The sequence below is a fragment of the Lepeophtheirus salmonis genome, chromosome 2 (assembly GCF_016086655.4).
Source record: "Lepeophtheirus salmonis chromosome 2, UVic_Lsal_1.4, whole genome shotgun sequence".
Lineage (NCBI taxonomy): Eukaryota > Metazoa > Arthropoda > Copepoda > Siphonostomatoida > Caligidae > Lepeophtheirus > Lepeophtheirus salmonis.
The window spans coordinates 31,009,298-31,031,380 of NC_052132.2; the positions used below are offsets into that span (position 1 = coordinate 31,009,298).

At 32.9% G+C, this 22,083-nt stretch overlaps 2 protein-coding genes and 1 long non-coding RNA gene across 4 annotated transcripts in view; all 3 read left to right on the top strand.

Annotated features, from left to right (window-relative positions):
* Positions 1 to 22,083, top strand: part of LOC121113675 (esterase E4) — a 111,040-nt gene that overhangs the window by 27,039 nt on the left and 61,918 nt on the right. The window lies entirely within an intron of this gene.
* Positions 2,496 to 4,213, top strand: LOC139904801 (uncharacterized). Its single transcript, XR_011779020.1, has 2 exons — positions 2,496 to 3,486; positions 3,544 to 4,213. It is a non-coding gene; the product is annotated as an uncharacterized lncRNA (long non-coding RNA).
* Positions 19,721 to 20,848, top strand: LOC121132203 (SCAN domain-containing protein 3-like). Its single transcript, XM_040727597.2, has one exon. The coding sequence runs from the start codon at positions 19,721 to 19,723 to the stop codon at positions 20,846 to 20,848; it is 1,128 nt and encodes a 375-aa protein (XP_040583531.1).

The window sequence follows — 22,083 nt, forward strand, 5'->3', positions numbered from 1 at the left end:
TTGGTGTAATTTTGAATCTAAACAACATACCTTAAAAAAACTTTGAGACAATGGGGATCGATCTTATTTTTTGAAAAAAAATCAAATTATTATTATTTTAAAAAAACTTGCCCTCTAGAGCTCAGTAATTTGGTCTTATTAGAATGGAACATAATTACCTAGGTATGTAACTCAGACTTCTAAACAACCTTTATTTTATGTCTAAAGTCTGTGTCTGTCTCGGTTTAAAAAAAATATATCATTATTTTTCCAAGCGGACGAACGAACATCAGACACATACATAAATTATTTTATAACTATGTTGGATAATATCTTTTGTTGTTAATATCGACTTTCCTTGACCAATCTTTTATTTCAAGACTGTATTATGAATTATTCACAAATATTGACCATATAAACTAAAATCCATTTGAAATTATTTATAAATCTCTCTTTAAATTTTTTGTTACGTTCGTTAAAGATTGGTTACTAGTTTTTTGCAATATTTTATATGTAACCTTTTTGCACTCATGGGAAACTAGAGTAATATAAATTCAATATTGGTAACTGTACTTGTTTTTAAACTGAGTTTTTGTTTGACAGCTAACATATCAAACTATGATTATTATTTCATAATTATTCACCAAAAGTGAGTTTTGAATTATTTATAAACTAATTAATATCATCATTTTTCCACATTTGGAGAAAACAACTTTTAACTGTTTTTATTTTTGATGGAAGTTATCTTTCAATCAAATATATATTTGTATTTACAATTAAACAATTATGTTAAAATTATTGTTTAGTTCTTACGTATATACCAGCAAAAGGTTAGCCTTGTTGCTCTGATGAGCGTTAGGGTCTTCCTACAGGCATTATAATATAGTGCCTAATATTATATAGAATGTATAACAATAATTTAAACTTCAAATGACGTACAATTTATATTATGCTTAAAAAATTTGTCTTTATGATAAGTCTAGTCAAAAAATTGCAAAAAACTATTTGCTTTGCTATAATTTTGCAAAATAAAGGTATTTAATAGCATTTATTGGCATTGTTACGAGGAACACAAATATAGCGTTTGTTTTCGTACTTGCAAAAACAAAATAGCTATGGATAATAATGATGTCGAAAAAATAACACTCTGTGGTGTTCTTTACTAAACTCGTCGCCTGGCCAGGGATCAGAGGAAGACAAGTACGTTGGGAATAAAGAATGAGGCTGGATTGAGATTTAACAAAAGGGATAATATATTCCATATAAAGACACAATAGACACGATGACTGGCAACATCCTCGCAGAGATTCACACACTGATATTGCATATGTAAAATAAGATAAAAGTACGATAAGGTACACATAATCAAATAAATTAAATAGTAGATTTATATTAAGGGGTCAATCGGGTTGAGTGCGTAGACACTACAATACCCTCCAATCTACGAATTAACGAGGCTGGAGCTGGTTGATATGGCGGGTGGAAACGTCCTCACCAATCCTGACACTCCATAAAGTGTTACCAATTCCTTCGATGGTTTCACCTGCTAATCATTTAGGTCCTCGTCCACTACTATAGGTTCTACAACAGACGTTCATATTTGGACGAAATTTTGCAGTACGGTCTTCAGAAACGGAAGTAAGTGGTATCATAGCATTTATTCGTGTGCAGATAGGACGACCAAAAAGAAGTTGAGCAGGAGTTTTCTTACTTGCTAGAGGACTTGAACGATATTTAAATAGGAGCTCGTCTAGGGATATGTCTTGATTTTTCCTCCCTAACTCCTTCATAATTGGAACCGCCCTTTCAGCTAAACCATTGGATTGAGGAGAGATTGAGGCGAGAAAATATTTTGAATCTTCCATTTGGTTAACTTTGCAGAAAGGATTCGTTGGCAAATTGAGGTCCATTATCAGAGTGTATTTGCAAGGGAAATCTGAATCTTGAAAACCATATTAGTAATTGCGAAAGGGTAGTCAAAGTCGTAGGCGATTTCATGAACGCTGCCTCCATCCATTTAGAACCTGCATGACTATGCAAAAGTTAATGGATTGGACATTCTAATCCTCCACCGTCTGAATTGGGAAGAATTCAGACGGTGAAGACTGTGAGTTCTCTTGACAATTTCGACAAGCAGCTACAAGTTCTTCAATCTCTCGATCAATATCGGGCCACCACGCTAAGCTTCGAGCTATTGACTTCATTTTAACTATACCCCGATGAGACAGATGATGTTCTTGCAAAAATTTCTGCCCCAGAGTAGCAGGTACGACCAACCTTATTCCCCAAAAGAGGGGTCCATTTCTAATAGATAAAAAGTTGTGCTGTCTGAGAAAAGCAATCTCAGTAACCTTCGACCAGTCCCCTGATTTGGCTGCTTCAATGACTAAAGAGAGAAAATCATCCTTCCGTGTGCCATTAAGAAGCTCATCTTCCTTTAGACTTGATGCATCGATTACCATACATATTAATATATATCGGTAGAATCATTCTCTAGAATAGAGTCATCTAAAGGACCACGTGAGAGAGAATCGGCATGTGAGTTATTTGAGCCTTTAACATGCTCGATGGTGTAATTAAACATTGACAATCTAATGGCGTATCTTGAAATTTGTGAAGAAATCATAGCAAGTAGCTCTTTATTCGGGTTGAAGATGTATTTCAGAGGTTGATGATGATTTGTTTGAATTACAAAATGCCTGCCCATGAGGTAGCGTTTAAATTTATTTACTCCATATACAATCCCTGTGGCCTCCTTGTCGATTTGAGAGTAATTTTGTTCCGTTAGAGACAGCTTTCTTGACGCAAATAGAACGGGACGCTCACCTTCTTTATCAACTTGGGATAGTTTGGCACCCAAGCCCAACGGTGACGCATCTGTAGCCAATATCAAGGGAAGATCTGGATCATAAAACATTAGGACAATTCCTAGGAAGGGCTTAATTTCAGGAGCTAACTTTGGTGTAGGAAAGTCAACGACAGAACGTATTAAATCAGGAGCTAATGATCTACCTTTAAAAGATACCTTGTATCCTAAGTAGTTCAAACTGAAGGATAATACACTTGTTCTGCTTCAAGCGAGCACCTACGCTGAGAAAACACTTAAATACTCGCTTTAAAAATGACCTATGTTCTGCCTCTGTCTCAGAGTAAAGAAGCAAGTCATCGATATACACCTTCACTCCCGGTATGCCTTCAAGAAGTTTATCTTGAGCGCATTGGACGATGGCGGGACCAGAAGACAGTCTGTAAAGACGTGAATTATATCGCAGCAATCCTAGTGGTGTATTGATAGGTAAAAATTTTTTAGACTCATCGTCCAACTTATATTGCTCATAACATCTTCGAAAATCAAGTTTCGAGAATTTTTTTGCTCCAGCAAGAGCAGAAAATAACTCATCTGGATGTGGAAAGGATACAATTACTTATTTATTACAGGTGAGATAGTTTGAGTGTAATCCGCACAAATTCTTACTTTACCATCTCGCTTTAATACGGTGACAATAGGTGAGGCCCATTCTGAGTTATCAACTTTTTCTAAAGTGTTACGTTTTATCATTCCAGATAATTCACTTACAACTTTCTCTCGAAGAGCCAGAGGTACTGGTCGTGACCATATTTACCTAGGGTCAGCATCATCTTTGATATGGACTATAGCTTTAGCATGAGAAACATTTTGACCTTTAGAGTCCTCAAAAAGAGTAGGAAACTCAGCCATTAAAGAATTTGTCGAAGTTTCTCGTAAACTTGTGGACTTGAAATGATAAAGAGAACTACCATTATTAACAGATACTAACCCGAGGTTGATGCAAGAGTTAAAACCTAGAATTGGTTGTCAAACGTCTTTTACAAAAAATTGTAACCTGTCTTTAGAAGATCCATTATACTTAACAGGAAGGATTACCGCTCCTTTTGTAGGGACTACTCCGCCTCCAAAAACTTTAATAGATCCAGCATTCCTACGATCCACAGATTTGTGTACCAAAAAACTCGGAAGAATGTTCACATTGGCATCCAGATTCAGTAAAAACTTGATCCTTCTTCCATCGACACTGAGCTTAGCAAACGCTCGTTCATCTCTCGTGCTTGTTATCCCTGTAGAAACATTATCCTGAATTGTATTACTGACGTAGGATTTACAAAACTGATCAAAGTGGTTCATACGATTACATTTTGTACATCTTTTACCATAGGCTATGCATTTGCTTTTTAGAAATACATGAACATTACCACACAATATGTATTTCCCTTCTTTAGGAGTAGACTCTTGTGCATTAAAAGGTTTTATCTTTCTAACTTTTGAATTTTTTGTAAATTAAGATAAAATGAAGATAAGGTAACCATAATCAAATAAATAAAAGAGTAAATTTATATTAAAGGGTCAAGCGGGTTGTAGACCCTATACCCTCCATTGGTTCAAAAGAGTCACCCATGCAATGTGTCCTACTCCTAGGGCCATGTATGTGGGCACCCATAAAAGACAAACACATATTTTGTATATTTGTTCTATACAGGTTGCAATTTTGTACAAGTTGTAACTTGTAAAAGTAAATTGGTCAAATTTCAACCAAAAAGAGAGTGGAATAAAACGCACAGAATGTATATTAAATACGAATTAAAAAAGGGAATTAGGAAGAATATGGGCGAGTTAATCTTCATTATGGTTGAACAAGGAACATTGCAAGCTAGTAATGACAATGCCAATATATAAATCACAGGGTCAAACATTTGAAGAAATATGTTAGATTTTCAAGAGTGTCAAAAAGGGGTGGAGGTTTGATTATATTTACATCAAATGGACAGAAAAACAAAACAAAAAATGTTGTATATAAGAAGGTTTTACAATAGAAATTTTCCTATTATATAGTTATAGCAGAACGTTGTAGTTTAAAATTTTAACATAAATTAGCTGAATATAAATAGAATTTTTTTAATTGGATATCTTTAAGTTAACTTGATGGCCCTAGTTATTATATAAAATTATTCTAGCAAGAGTATTTACGAGATACTGATCACGCAGGAGGGAGAGCTGTTTAAAAATTAAGAGGAAGGAATATTTATTTATTCATTTTGGGAAAGTGTTTTTGTTTTTTTACCTTTTCCTTGCTCCTACCTACCTACCTATAAATAATTATATATACACATGAATATACGCTCTCTTTTGAAGCTCTTTATTTTATTTTTTCATGCATTAAAAACTTTTGACGAGAAATGTTTTATTTTTCTATTGCGTTTGTGACGTTTGACTCAACCATTATTTAACTGCAATCACGTGATTGGGGATTTTGCTCTTGTTGTTTCCTTCTAATTCGTCAGCGTTTGCATGAGAATACCATTAAATTATACGTAGTAATAAAAATATAAACAACAAAAAGTTAATGTATTTACATAATAACCAATGAAGTAAACACAACCATTAGGGCAAACTTTCGGTTTCTTCTTGTTTTGTGAAGCACGTTTTGATTATGAGTCACCTCAAACAAAAACTAAAGAAAAGCCACAAAATTGAGGTTACTTTAATCAATGTCAGATGGAGTTTTGTATTATAATGCGACATTCTCTATAGTATAACTTTTTTTAAAGCTTATAACAACAATAAGAGAGTATTATGAACAAAAAACGAAGAAGAAGCCCCTTGGCATACCACTAACCTTGAAAAAACTCTGATTTTTTATGAGTCCCATCACAACGAGAAAAGAAAGGAAAAGGCTCTTACTTTAAAAAGGCTTGAATATTTTTTATCATTATTGATATAAAGTATATTTTGAGTATGCATAAATTAATGTTAGTAAAGAAGCAACATTAAATTTTGTAGGGATGTACCATTACCCAATTTTCAGCCAATTTCGGTTCTGATTCCTTATTATGTATAAAGTTAAAATTTTTATTAATTACGGATGGAGAAAAAAATATATAAATTGATCAATCATAATTAATTTTTAATAGAATTTTAACTTAAAAAAGTTAATTTGATTCCCCTCCTTTGTTACATATTTAAAGTCAGCCTCCTCGGCCTCTGATCTAATTTCAACTGCCTCACTGATAGAAAAAAAATACTTCTGACAATAACAAAATTATTATATATTCACTTACTGGTTCGGTCCAAATGAGATCAAATGGTTTGAACATTATGGTAGAGGACAAAGGTCGTTCAGAACGCGGCATGTCTTCGACGATCTCACGGCCCTCATTGAACGCTTTGTAACCACAAAGTTAATAGAAATACAAGTTTATACCATAACGCGTGTACAACTGATGTTTGACTTCCACCACGACTTTTAATATTGACGTCATAGTGTATGAGTGGTGGCATGTTTTCTTTTCAAAATCTGTTTTTCTTGACCAGGAGTCGGTACGATACATTAAATTGAAAATTCTAGCAATAGCGACGTCATAGACTATAAGTGGTTGCATGTTCGCAAAACAAACTTTAAGGCAAACTCTTTGTTCAATAATTTCGCTGTTAGTAAAAATCTTGGGGCACTATTGAGGTAGACTGACTTATCCTGCTGTTGCAAGCAAACTGGTCTACAAATGGCGCTCAAACTTATAATAATAAGGAAAGACAGTCCTTGCCGATCTAGAAAAAGAAATGTTTTTAAATCCTTTGAGCGCGGGCATTTTAAATTAACAATTCCAGGTACTTTTTTGACAGAATTTATGGATAAATCAGTGTTCGAGTCCATACTCGTGTCCTTTTTAATGCACCCCGGACAGATACGGATAGCTAGAACTTGACTCATAAAATATGGACTCGACTATAGTTCTGTAAAAAACAATATTATTTTACAAACATAGAAAAAGAAAATATTTAATGATGGTTTCAGAGTAAACCACTCAACCCAATTCCTACCGTTACGGACTTTTTGAACAACTCATGATACAATTTAAATGTATGGAGCACTAAAATGTGGTTTATTTCTAAATTGTTACTTCCAAGTTAATTTCCTGTACAAACCTGCAAGTCATGAGCATCTTTTTAGCGTCGGAGGTTTGTTGTGTTTGTTACCAGCTGTACAGGGTGTTTTTTTTTCTTCTGAAGTTGTTATGTTTATTGACGTGATAATATATAAGTATAAAGTGTAACTCAAGTGTTGTGCTGATGAATGATGGAGAGTAACGCTGAGGAGATTAGATGAAAATAATATTATAACGGAATATTTTATTTTTTTATTTTTAAAGGTTGTTATCATTATTCTTGAAAAAATTACATAATTTATAAGGATACGTGCTTCGAAAGCAAAACGTGGACTGTTAATAAATACTAATTGTATATAAATTAAATAATAATATTATTAAAATAGAGAGGTTCGATTATTTTTTCCTGCATATTCTGAATCTTCTGTCCTTTTTGCATTAGTTAACAATATTAAACATTTCTCAAATCTTTCATTGTGAGTGAGCAAGAAGCAAAAAGGCAGAGGATCTCTGACATTTTGGATGCCCAAATTGAGGTGGCAGAGATGAGGGACAATGTGAAGTGCTCCAAAAGCGTCATTTTCAATGTGGCCAAGATGAAAAAGGATGGTAAAACCTCTGAAGGAAAGAAAGAAGTGGGGACACAACTTGAAAAGAGATTCTGAGTTTCTGGGGGACCTAAAGAAGAAGATCAAAATCTATGAATCGCCTCTCTAACGAGTTTGACGTGGACGAGGGGACAATCAGGAGGGCTGTGGAGGAGGACTTGGGGTTATCCTCTTACACAAGGAACGCCACTTGTTGACGGACACTATGAACGAAATGAGACTGCAGAGGTCCAAGAAAGTTCGTGCGTGGATCAAGGCAAAATTTTCTCTGACGGAAGATTTTCAGCGCGTACCAGGTCTACAACCGTCGGAACGACCGTTGGCTTGGGGAATTACCAGAGGAGGTCAAAGGGTGTTCTGTAAAAAACATCCGGCCCAAAATATGGTCCCGGGGGTCGTGGCGTCCGACAGCAAGAAGATGCCTCCCTTTCTTTTTAAGGATGGGGAGAAAATCGGCCAGGAGGTCTACTACAAGGTGCTGAGGGTCACCATACTACTGTGGCTCAAGGCCACCTACTCAGAGGGCAACTATGTGTGAACCCAAGATGGTGCACTCTCACACACATCGGCCAAATGCCAGAAGTTCTGCGCCGACAACATGGCTGGTTTTTGGCCCAAGGGCATATTCCCATCATCTTCGCCGGATTTGAACCCGTAAGACTTTGTTGTATGGGACTTTTTGGAGAGGGAGACTAACCGGACATCTCACCCGAATGTGGACTCCCTGAAGGCTGCCATTGTGAAGGAGTGGAACAACTTGTCCGAGAAGTTCATCATAAACTCCTGCAAGGCTTTCATCCACCGTGAGAGGGCTGTTATTCCTGCTGAGGGGGGCCATATTGAGTGAACAAGTCCACAAACGTCGTGCCTCAAATTTTTTTGTTAAAAAAATTTCAAAATTATTCTTCAAAAAATAAAATTATTGACATTTTTCATAAATCAGTCATTCAGTCCACGTTTTGCTTCCAAACCATGTACCCTAATCACAAGCGCTTAAAAGACAAAAAGTAACAATGAGGATATGTTGCAGGTTTATAAGTATAAGTCCTTGTTGTACTCGGAGTAGAATTAAGGAGTAATTCATGCCCAAGTCATAGTAATATACAGAGTAGAATTTGTGTTAATTTCCTTAACCCATTAGTGCATAAAGGTTCTTTGATGTAGAGATTTAAAATTTACACCACATATTACTTGATTGATATGGAATGCCCTTTCTTAGATTATATATATTTTTGTCTTTTCACATTTAATAAATAAATAACTTGGGAAATACAAATAATATAGTAAAATTTCCTTTCATAATTTTACATTATTTCTTATATTAATATACTTCACGATATTTGTGATTAAGATCTGCATTACATTTAACACACAAAAAAAAAAAAAAGCTTTGCCTCTACAGTTTGCAAATCTTCTGGATTTCCACTGCCGTATCCAATGATTAGTTCCATCATATCAGACTTCTTCAAATGAAGCAACATAAATTTTTTCCCTGATTAGACTTAATCCCAGGGTTAATAGAAATACAAGGTTATACCATAACGCGTGTACGACTGATGTTTGACTTCCACCTCGCTTTTAATATTGACATCATAGTGCATGAGTTGTTGCGTTTTTTTTTTCAAAATCTGTTTTTCTTGACCAGGAGTCGGTACGAGACATTAAATTGAAAATTCTAGCAATAGTGACGTCATAGACTATAAGGGGTTGCATATTTTGTCAAAATCTGTCTGTCTTGCCCAGCAATCGGCACAATACATCAGATTGAAAATTCTAGCAAGACCGATTGCATGATGGCCTAACCTTTTATTTATATTAACCTTCACTTAATCCCATATTTTTTCAGAATGGAAAGTGCCAATTTTCTCCTGAATGGAAGCTGTGGTGTCTTCTTTCCTGTTTTTGTATTCCAAAGGACCCGTGTATTCATACTACAACATCAATGAAGTATAAGAAAATTGGTCACCAACATTTTCTTTGATGGGTCGCACATTGGTCGACATTATCTACAGCACCCATGTGTATATTTGTATAATAATTGGCCAATTTATTATTATGTGAGGGTTTTCCTCATTTGAGTATTGTCTTTAGAAGCGACATTCACAGTATTTTTATCATTATACGTTGTCGAAAATTGATAAAAACCCTTCAAAGATTTCCTAACCTCCCGATGTGATCTCATTAATAGGATCATCGGGGAAAAAGCCGTGAAAATAACCTATCTTGTCGATGTGAAGACTCGACCATCTGCTCATAACTATTTGGAGCACTCAGATACCACTCAAGGCTAGAACTCCCTTTATTTATCCGTGCTTCAATTTTATCAGTGACAACTGTGGACAATTCCCTACAAAATTGCTGTTGTTTCTTCTATCAGCTGCTTGAGGAAATACTTAAAAATCTTCTCATTCTTTGAAACTGTTGTGTCTAACGAAATAAACAAGACACACGCCATTAAAAGAAGATTAAGCACAATTTAAATAACAAACGAGAGACGTGGATGAATTTATCATAAATATACTGGCCTTTTCATTAGTCCTTGTGCTGATTTTAATACGTTATAATGAGGTTCCTTCATAAGGTAATAGGGGTTTTCCATTATAATTCTTTTCAACAAATACAATATATCCATAGCTAAATTACCTATGTTAAAAAATATTTTAAAAATAGTATGTATGTATTTAAACTTACAACCCCCAAAAAAAAAAAAAAAAAAAAAAAAAAAACACTTTAAGATCCGCCGACTGGTTGGCGAGATGTTTTTAAAATCTACCAATAAAAAAACACTAGGCAACGCTCACATATTGAAAAACATAAATAATGATTTTGGTATCAAATTATATGTTTTTGGGTGTTGAATTTGGTCGTATAATCACTGTTGCATGGTTGAATTAAAGCTTAAGAAAGTAAATAACATAAATAATTTTTTTTTATTAGAATATGGAACTCTTGAAGAAATCATAAATACTTGTTTTTCTTGAAAATTTCATGCCATCCTTCCTCCTCAAATTGGGCTCATTCACCCCCAAAAACATATAATTTGAAACAAAAACATACTTTTATCATATATATGACCTCTAAAATCAGTGATGAAAGTTTTTCAATTTGTGAGCGCCACCTAGTGGTATAAATTTTAAAAAGGATCAGATCTTGCTAACCGGTCAGCGTTTAAAAAAAATATTTATTTAGGTAATCATATTTAATGATACTCTATGTAATACTATAGTTGAAATAAATTTTCATTGTAGTGGGCATAAAATTCTTTAAAATTTTGTTTAAATTTAATGGAACAACCCAATACAGAGTAATTTTGAGAAAAACAATTCTATAGTGCTTTTGTGTTGACAGGCCACGTATATTGATAATAGAATAATACCTTGAGTGACGATTGTGAATAAAAATCCTTCTGACATATATGCTCAAGATGTGTTTTGTTGAAAAATAAATATAAAATGACATAACAATAATTAAATTAATTAAAACAGATACAATTACAAATATTAAAAAGGCCATAAGAGATGAAACTATTCTTTACTCATTATTTAAAATACTACATGTTGTCTCTCGCAACGTGTCTAATGTATCATCACGCAACCTTTGACCTTTCTTCAGAATGTAATTTGTTCCTGGACGAAGATCGACTGTCAAATCAATTAGTCCCTCTAAAGAAAAAACTAAAAAAAAATCGTACTCAATTATTTCTCACGTCCCTGCGCCAGCTCTCGACCAACTCGTATATATTTAATAAACTCCTATTTTAATGCACAATGATATAAATCTGGTGTGTTTTTAGCTGACCCGTTAATTTTTAATTCGTAATATAACGAAGGAATTTTCTTTTCCTTAGAAGTTGTCATTATTATTTAATTCCTGAGTAGTGAACATCCTTTTCTAAATAGATTCAATTATATTCAAAATCTGTTTGAACGTTCATGTGTGCTCATAAAAGACGGGGCTTAACCCGTAAGATGTGTTGTGGAGTTATAATTGTAAGTCCTGGTTGAACTCAGAGTAGAATTTGGGATCGATATAGGAGTAATTCTAAGTTCAGCTTGTATCTCAAAAAACTTGTATGTTGGGGCACTCGTATCTCAAGGGTTTACTGTATTGAGATAAGAATTCTTTTTTTGGGGGGGAGGGGGGCACAAAAGGCCTTTTAAAAAACCACTGCTTATATTAATTAGTCAAACGATTCTCCATAAAATATTTCTTAAATCATTATTATTCTATTTATTTTTTGTATCCACAAATGTACTCAAAAAATTTAATCAAAAAGCAGACCACTCAAGGACCAAGGTTCCCTATAAATCAACTAGCAAATGCATTTATAGACTAGCATAGATGTAAATATAATGTTTAGGTATTCAAGCATGAACAAGATTTTGGAATATTAGGATATAATATTTTTTTGAAATCATTATTATTATTATTTAAATCTTTTTGTCGCAACATGTTCTTTTTATTAGTAATCCTATTATGTCAAAAGTTACTTTTATATTTAAATAAATAGTAAAGTTCGTCTGTTAGTATGTATGTACATAGTGCACATTCATTTTTGAGTGTATCTAAGAACTAAGTAACAGTCTACAGGGATTGGGCTGGAAGGGCCGTAGCCCCCCCCCCCCATTAATTTTCTTTTACTTTTTACTAAAAAAATTATATTTGAAATTTGAAATTTAATTTAATTTCCCGTGGATTTTTAAATTTTTCTCCAAAAAATTTAATATTTGATTTCTTTTTCAACAATTTTTATAATTAAATATTAAAGTTTTTTTTTCCAAAAAATGTTATATTTTGAGAACAGCTATAGATTTCTTGACACTTTTTCCAAACAAATGTAATATTTGGATTTTTTTTTTTTCGAAAAAATTATTTTTTTTGTAAATAGGAAAGTCTTTTTGAAATTTTTCTCCCAAACGTAAATATTTGAATTTTTTTTTCAAAATTTTTATTAAAATTAAATTTTTTGAGGCCAACTATATATTTTTGAATTTTTTTTCCGAAAAAGGTAAAATTTGAATTTTTTTTAAAGAAAATAATAATTGAATTTTTTTTTTTTTTAACAGCTATGAATTTTCGAAAGTTTTTTCCTAAAATTTAATATTTCTATTTTTTGTGTGATAAATGTAATATTTGAAATTAAATAGTTTTTGTGAATTACTGAAATTTTATAATAAAAAATTATTATTTTAAAAAAAAAAAAATCCCCAAAAATTAGTTTTAGGATTTATTTTCAAAAATTCCATAAACCAAGCACATAAGCAAAAATATTTAAACAAAATATCGTTATTTTCCAGTAATAATGGAGAATGCTTTTGCGTTCTACAAATTTTGAATGAATTGAGTTTCCAGGCAGTGAAAAAATTGTATAGCTTATTTTCCTATGTCTGAAAAAATTTACAAATGAAGGATAATAAAATACCTAGCTGTTTTAAGTATAAGGTTGACTTTTGAATCGGGGATTGGGTTCATTGGCTAAATCAAAATATTATATAAATATACCTAATAACTTTTTTCAAAAAAATAACTGATACACAATTGTTTGGGTACAATTTTTATAATTTCACAGCTTATTTTGAAAGTCCATTTAATTATATATAACGAACATTTAATTAAATATGTACTAACGAGTTTACAGCAATATAAACCCCCTATTATTAAATGTCTGGGTTTTTAAATAATAAATCACGTTAATGATATGTGAGGATCTTTGAGTTTAATTTTTAAGAAGGGAACATTTCAAATTATTTAGAAATAGTATATTTAAATATAAACTAATATATAAATATAACTTCAAAATTTGTGTTGGATTCTTGGGAGCCGTTAAGTTTATAGAAAACTTCAAAAAGTGTTCTTAAGGTATACTTGAAAGACAACAAAATAAAAAAAATATTGTATGGAGACACTGATCGACCTAGTAATTTCAATTTTAAGAGTAAGTGCCGCGAGAATTAGTAAAATGAAACGCTTACGTTCAGTGTTAAAGAAATTGCATTCCGTTCATAAGCTTGACTATAACAGACCCAGAGAGATATATTGTAGATAAGACTCAGTATAACAAAAATTAACACACTTCTAATATGATTGTTGGGAAGTTTCCACGATTTATTTTCTAGAAACTTCATTAATATATATTTTTTTGTTATACATAGGTATAAAAATTAGCTTTTTCTTTTGGTCTATTATAAATCAATCAACATATAAACATATAAGACTAAACTTAGATATGACACATGGTACATGAACTAGACGCTGATTAAATTTGCATCCCATATTGGTGAATAATTAGATTATTAAATTCCTCATTCCTTTTATTTTTTTATTTTTCCCCTTTTTGCTCTCCAGTCAAAAAACTTTGCACTGCAGTAATTCTATTACCTCTTTTTTTTTTCTTTCCTTCAATTTTCCCTTCTCTCCTTTGACGTCACAGCGCGGTAATCTTGTGTTCACTTATTATGATAATAATTAATAACAGAGGAACTAACCATCCCAAGTCTCTCTGGTATAGAGGACTTCACTAATATTAACTGAAGAATAGACACATAAACAGAGATTTTGCGCTAAAAAAATTAGATCTAAGATGTCAAAAAAAAGGAACAAAATTGTCCACAAAGATGCAAATCTCCAAGTGGGAACTACTCCTTCAGAGATTGCAAGTCTGGTAGGATTATTTAGAAAGACGGTTTACAATGTCATATGTAGACATATTGGCTCTGGTACAATGCCTAAATTGGACCCAAAATTTTGAAGAACGTAGTTACCAGTTGTACAAAAATAAATGGTAATTAAAAAAAAAGATTTACTTCCTAATTTTTTGATCGTCCTTGACAGTGTAATATTCAAAACGTGAGATCTATCTACATGGACCAACATACTCTTCAATGTAGCAGCTTTGACTATGTAAACCAAAAGCTTAATTTTTTTATTTAAACAAGGAGTAACCATCGCTGGTCCTTTATATATGTATTACAGTTTTTTTAATTGGGCGGCATAGCCATTGGAAAAGTAGTACGTATTTTTTATAAATACGAAGGTGGACTTGAAATATCTTATTAGTTGACGCGGGAACAAATGCACTGTAACTACAAGGGCCGTTTGAGTATTCCTTGCAAAGTCCGAGAAATGGCACTACTGGGGCGTATCGAGGTTATGTTTGGTTATTAGTATCTGTTGGAAGAACACACACCGGCTTTTAGCCAGATCCGTCTTATTTCTTTCTGTTTGGCATTCTTTTGAATCGAGGGAGTGAAGTGATTTTCGAAAAATGGACAAAAAATAGTTTCGTGTTTTGATTAACCATAATTTTATGAAAGGCAAAACACATCAAGAGACTACTGTATGGCCAAAAATTAATGGTGGTTAAAAAAAATAATCATGAAATAACCTAAACAAGTGATTTTTTTGGCGAAAAAAATTATTTACTTCCCAATATGACGACCTTTAAGCATAATACATTTTATTATACGTTTTAGCAACCCTTCATACAGATTATTCAAAGTATCTGGAGAAATTTTTTTACCAAGCTTTTGTCAGTTTTTTTTATTTCATCCTCTGAAGTTGCTGGCTCATTTTCATTGAGTTCCCTCTGAACCAAGGGTCACAAATTTTCATTGGGAGATAAATCAGGACTGTTGGCAGGCCATGTGCATTTACCCCAGAAAGAATCCAAGTTGTCTGAACACCACTTTTGTTCCTTTTCGGAGTGGTGAGCTGGGGCAACATCATGCTGGAAAATGGCTCTTGATGTGTCAGACAACAATTTCCTCTTCAAAGGAGGTTCAGTTTCTTCTGAACGAGACAAAGCTGACATCAGAGACTTGTTGAGGATCTCCGTGACGTAATACTCGGCCGTCATAGTTTGATTTTGTGGAAGTTGGAACCATTTCCATTAATTTTGCGACCACAACTGCGGAGGTGTGAGCTGGTGCATTATCATAATGGAAATTGACTTTGTGTGGGTCAATCGTGGGCATTTTTTTACAGCTCGGCTTTCAAACGGTCCAATAATGATGAATAACACTAGCCAACACTTGCATGGATTTTTTAAAGTGAATCTAATTACATTTTGGCTGTTTATTCCAATTCTGTCATTAGTTTTTGCCTCTCACATCAAGTTTTTGAACAACGGGGTGATGAAAAAATATTACAGCACATACCAAAAATCCATAATTTACGAGAGAAAAACAACACTTTATTTTTGTTTTAGGTGGCTTTATTTGCATATTAGCCGCGGATTTCAATGTGTCACTAGTTGTTGGTTATCACATAGGTTGATAAAAAGGTTTTATTTTATTCCATTCTAACCCAGTGATCCTTGTCAGCTCTACTGTCCCAGTAGTAAAGGAAATATGGGCATTTTGTGTCATCTCCTTAATGACCCAAAAGGAAATTCGCCATTTTTAAATCCACAAATATTAACAACTGGTGATCGCAGTATTTCAATTGCTCAAGTACTATTTTGATGTTACCATAATCCTCCTTCATGGAAACTAATTGTCCAATAAGGATACATCTATATATGTTACCATTTTGAAGCAATCCACACTTTAAACTTGTTTTTGAGCTATCAATCAAGAGTATCCACTCACTTGAATGATATGCAGGTAATCCCATAGCCAAGAAAAGAATAAATACGCATGGCATCATTGATTAAATAATATACATCTTCTTCTATTAATCAAGAACGTTATCATTCCCGCCTTTATTATTCAATATTAATATAATATTAGATGGTGATATTCGATAAAGAACAGAATAAATTTCCTAAAATAACGTCGCCTTCTGTCTGGATTTCTGAAAATGGAGGCCCAGGAATTTGGGAAATACTTACCGGATGAGAAACAGATGGTTTGTCGGATTTGTCGATATAAATGTGCCTTTAATCTCCTGTCTAGAATTACACGCCACTCATTATCCTCATCTCATATCAAGAGCATGGATATTCATATAAAAATCAAGTTAATGATGAATACATCAAGTCAGACTTTAACTCTGATCTCACAAAGATGCTTATTGCATGTAATATAACCTTATCCATTGCTAATCATCTACGTTCAAAAAATTTGTGGAGAAATACATGGGTAAACCTATCCCTTCCCGAGGAACCATCATTAAATTAATGGAGGATGTTGGTACTGATGTCATTTATAGAAATACATATAAAAAATGTTTTGAGTCATCCACACCAAATGACGATCAAGTTATCAGTAAAAAGTTACTATATATTAGTTATATTTACTAATTTCGAACTAGAACTCTGAATTTTGTACTATCTAACAGTAAGTATTCAATTTTTTTTAAATCTAACCCTAAAATATGATTCTATTTTAGCCAAACTTATCAAGAATTATGATACACAACTCATTAAATAGTAAAAACAACTGCTTAAATGGTCACAACAACGGGGTAGTAGCTTTGGATGGTTCGCAACTAGTTTTTCTGAGACTAGTTTCTTCACTTTAAGACTTGGGTATGATAATTAGGTTTGCCAATATTACATAGCCAATAAATATTACTCTTTTTATCACTTAAGGCTTAGCTATGGTTGATAGGCTCCAAGAAATGGTGTTCAGAAAACTCATAAAAGGCAAAAACAACTACTTAAATGGTAACAACAACGGGGATAGTTACATTGGGTGTATCATTATAATTAGCAATTGTGTATATCCTTCATGATAATAGTATGTTGTTATATAAGCATAAATAACGGGGAAAATATCTTTTTTGATGCTCTTAATAAGGAGTAATATCGCCGGACATTACTACATAATTAGCTTTTGCTCTAAATCTTTAAGATGGATTTATTTCTAACATTTTTTTATTAGTATATTTATTGTCTACTTTTATGATTTTGACATTTACTTTATTATTAATAATTAGTTAGATCTCATCGGTAGAGATATATCTATCCTGTGCACAATTGTATATAACAACTTCCACATGAAGAAGAGGGGTGATTATCGTTTTGATTAAACTCCACGTCTCGCTTGTGTTTTGCAACCTAAAGTTATGACATATTTAACTGGATTCCGGTGTCAGAACAAGAAAATATTATTTGGATCAATCTATAATTTCAATATTCTGTATTTATAATTTATTGTTATTAGTTATATGATTCCAATTGTTTAATTTTGTATATTTAACATAAATGTATGATGGTATATTTTTTATTATGTAGATTATATTTAATTAAAGCCTTCTTTTTTAAACCTGGAACTTCAAATATATTTCGAAATACTCTACTTTGTCGCTTCATTAGCTATTATTCTGAGAATAAGGTTCATAATGAATTACAATTTCATGGAGTGTGACGTTTTCAAATCTACTGTAACGGGGGAAAAAAGGTCTAAGTCAATTATACGTAGTATATCTTCATGAAACATTTTGCTAATAAATACTTTCGTTATACCCTCAAAAATTATAATAAATCAGGCAGATGATAATCACATCAGTATTTTAAACAATGATACCATATGTATTTTTAGTAATGCTGGCTTTTTACCATTTTTTTCACGTTCAAAGAGTTGGGCTTTCCCCTTCAATTAAAGTGTAACTTACATCTACAAAATCTCCTAACAAAGTTTTCATGTATTTCGGGATAACATCGAGGATTTTTTTCTTTTTAGTCATATATATATATAAATTACACAGTTTGTGTAACATTTAATGTAAGTTTTGCAAGCCTAAATAGTAATATTCACCTCTTAATTTGACATATGGATGATCAAGGTTTACGATGTTACTGAGCTTATTAATACTGATATCTTCAAGCATATGGTCATTAGTAAGTATTGCATAATAGATATCATTGAAGTATTCATGGAAATTAGGAATTGAAGGAAATTGCTAGAGGTCTCTTGACTGATTAGAGTTGTCATTGACTTTGTCAACTTTGAAGAGATCGATGTACAAGGGATTGGACCAGACCAAAGACATTATTCTCATCTGTCAGGGGTGTCCGTGTTTGGATCATAATGGTTTGAAGTATTTTGCGTGTTCGGCGATTTTTTGCTATACATACTTTTGCTCTTTCATTTGGAGATTGGGCTTTGGTTTCGATATCATAACCATATGCTCATGATTCCTTACAAGTTATGACCCTTTAAAAAAAGTTAGGATCATCATTGACTTCTATCAACAGCTCATTAGCGATGTTCATGTAATAATTATTTTTGTCAAAGTTAAGATATGACAATATCCTGATAGTCATTTGACTATTTTCTTCACTGCTTCAACGTTTTCAAAGTGTTTAGGGCCCAAAGCGGGGCTCGTCATGGGCCTCTTCCTGGCCATCTTGAAAGAGTTTGCACCAATTATAAACATTTTTTTAAAAGTTAAAACAGTTTCATCGTATGCTACTGTCAACATTTTAATTATTTTGGAGTACTTAATTTCAATTTTTACATAAAAATTTCATACAAATATTTTTATTCATGTTTTTCAAAAGCAAAATTCATCAAACTTCATATTGTTATGCCTCTCACACACAAATTAAATATATTTTGTTGCTTTAAACCATCGTTTCCCAAAGTGGGCGATACCGCCCCCTTGGAGGCGGTGCTTTGATCTAGGGGGGCGGTAACGGGAAAAGGGGTGATGGGTGGGGGCGGTAGAGCAAAAAAAACAACAACAACCGGTGATTACATATTATTACATAAAACAAACAAATTGATCTACAAAAATAAAGAAATATGACTACAAAATAGCAGGAATGAATATCTTGAATATTATCCGGTTAATACGATGAAAATACGTTATATCGAGATTGTACAAATGTACTTCATTATTGGCACCTATATATTTTGCTCTATACTCAGTTTACTCTTACTCTTAAATGTAAACAGACTACTTAGAATAAATACTTATAATTTTGTTAAAAACGTGAAACTACGGAAAAGTAAGATCCAAAAACTACAACCCGAATTCCACATTCTAAAACTTCAAGCAAGGACTTCAAGTAATTATAAAACTGTATTGAGAATTTTTTTTTGCATCAATTAGCTTTTATTTCTTTAACTATTTGGGCCATAGACAAATCTTGATCTACATTTCTGCTGTTAAACACATGGTTGTAGTTGAGAATAGTTAGACAAGAAAATACAGTTAAATTCCTGAAGCGATGTTTCCGTAAAAACTTTCTAAATTTTTTTCACCCATTTCCAACCCTAAATGACAATAATTATAGTCGTATCTTATATATTTTTCCAGAATAAAGAATGGTAACTCATCAACAAGCAAAAAAGAAGTCTAGGCAGTATAGCGTAGAATATTTGAAATATGTATTTGTATCAGCACCACTGAATCAACATCAACCTATGTGTCTGCTGTGTGAGAAAGTGTTTTCAAACGAAGCCATGAAACCCTCCAGACTTTTGGAACATTTGAGAACAATGCACTCTTATAAGGCAGAAAAACATCTAGCATATTTCCAGTCGCTTCTAGAAAAATTCAAGGCACAAAAAACTATTAAAAATATGTTTTCGAGCACTTCAGAACAATCCACTGACGGGTTGCGTGCTTCATACAACATATCTTTGATGATTGCTAGATCTGGTAAGCCTCACACAATTGGGGAGGAGCTTATTCTGCCTGCAGTAAGAGAGGTTCTGCACACTGTTGTACATAAGTCACCGGACCAAATTATGAAATCTATATTTCTCAATAATAACTCAGTTCAAAGAAGAATAGACGAAATGGCTGAAAACGTAGAAGATAAATTGTGCAACATTCTTGCCGCAACCGAATTTAGTTTGCAATTAGATGAGTCCACTTTACCAGGAAATGAATCCTCGCTTCTTGCTTATGTTAGTTTCGTCAAAGATGAAAAATTGGTACAAGAGCTGTTATTTCCTAGACAACTTATAACAAACACTAAAGGAGAGTCGGTATTTGATATCGTTAATAATTTTTTCAAAGAGAAAAAAATCCCACTTTCTAATATTCTGGCGTGCGCAACAGATGGTGCACCATCCATGATAGGTCGTTATCGTGGCTTCATCAGTTTCTTGAAGAAAGCCGTACCTGGTGTACTTACAGTGCACTGTGTAATTCACAGGCAGCATCTGGTAGCAAAACACCTTAGTGGTCGACTTCACAAATCAATTAATACTGTTATCACATCAGTAAATAAGATCAAGGCACATTCCCTCAATTCCAGACTGTTTCGACAGCTTTGCATTGATAATGATGAAGAGTTTGACCGTTTATTGCTACACACAGAAGTTAGATGGCTATCAAAAAGAAACTGCCTCAAACGATTCTATTCTTTGTTTGATACATTTGTTGAATTTTTCCAAGAATCTAATATTGGGCTATGTCATGATTTAAAAAAAAATCAAGAATGATATTGCCTATTTGTCAGATATATTCCTAAAATTAAATGAAATTAATTTGCAATTGCAAGGAAATGATGCCAATCTTATAAAAGTCAAATCTGTTATCTCCACTTTCCTGTCTAAGTGTAAATTATTCAAACGAAATTTAGCACGTTATGAACTTTACCAATTTCCAAGCCTTTGTGAATTGGATAATGAAAAGAAAATATCTGATGTTGACCTTCAAGTGTATTGTGCTCATATAGAAGAGTTGCGAAGAGACATGACTGAAAGATATCAGGATAAATTAAGGCTAAAAATACCAGACTGGATTATCAATCCATTACTAGAATTCAGTAGTGAGGGAAAAAGAGAGGTAGAAGAAGAATTAGTTTCAATCAAAAACTCCAAAAGCCCAAAGTTCAAGATATCCTATCAAGATTTTTGGCTACAAAAAAAAATATCTGACCTCTATCCAATATTATGGAACAAGGTCAAGATATATTTGATTGCTTTTCCAACGTCATATCTGGTAGAACGGGCCTTCAGTGTAGTTACTATGCTTTTTCCAAACAAAGGAACAAACATAGAATTACCGAACGTGGGGATCTAAGTCTTCTTCTTAGTGAGTTTCAACCTGATGTGGATAAACTAATATCCTTACACCAAGTACACCCATCCCATTAGAAGGAATTGTGAAAAACTAAAGTTAATTTAAAAAAATATATATATTTGGTGTTTAATTCATAAATTGTTGTTTTATTTTTTGAAGAAAAGGTTATATGTGCAGGGGCGTCCACAGGGGGGTAGCTGAAGCGGAAAATCGGGGAATTTAAAAACAAAAAATTAGTAATATAAATTCATGGATTTAAAAAAAAAAGATTAATATGTAATTAAGAGAAATGTTTATAGTAAAAAAAAATTTATAGGATTTCTTTTCTAAAAAAAGGTCATCCATGTGTGAGAAATAAAGCCCCCAAAAAAAAAAAAAAAAAAAAATTGTCTATGGGAGGGGGGCGCTACAAGTTTATTTGGAAGCAAAGGGGGCGCCAGCATGAAAAAGTTTGGGAAACCCTGCTTTAAACAATAAATGTATCTTTACTTTCGAAGGTACTAACATAAAAAAGAAAGAAAAACTAACATACCGAATAGACGTTGCCCGCGAATTTTGAAAAGCCATCTTACTGTTTGAACATACCTCGTATAACACGTAGCTTCTTTTATTGTATTGCAGAACTTTTTCTTCGAAAATAAACAGAAAAAGG

Coding starts and splice junctions, on each gene's coding strand:
- LOC121132203 (XM_040727597.2), top strand. CDS start 19,721: ATGGTAACTCATCAACAAGCAAAAAAGAAGTCTAGGCAGTATAGCGTA.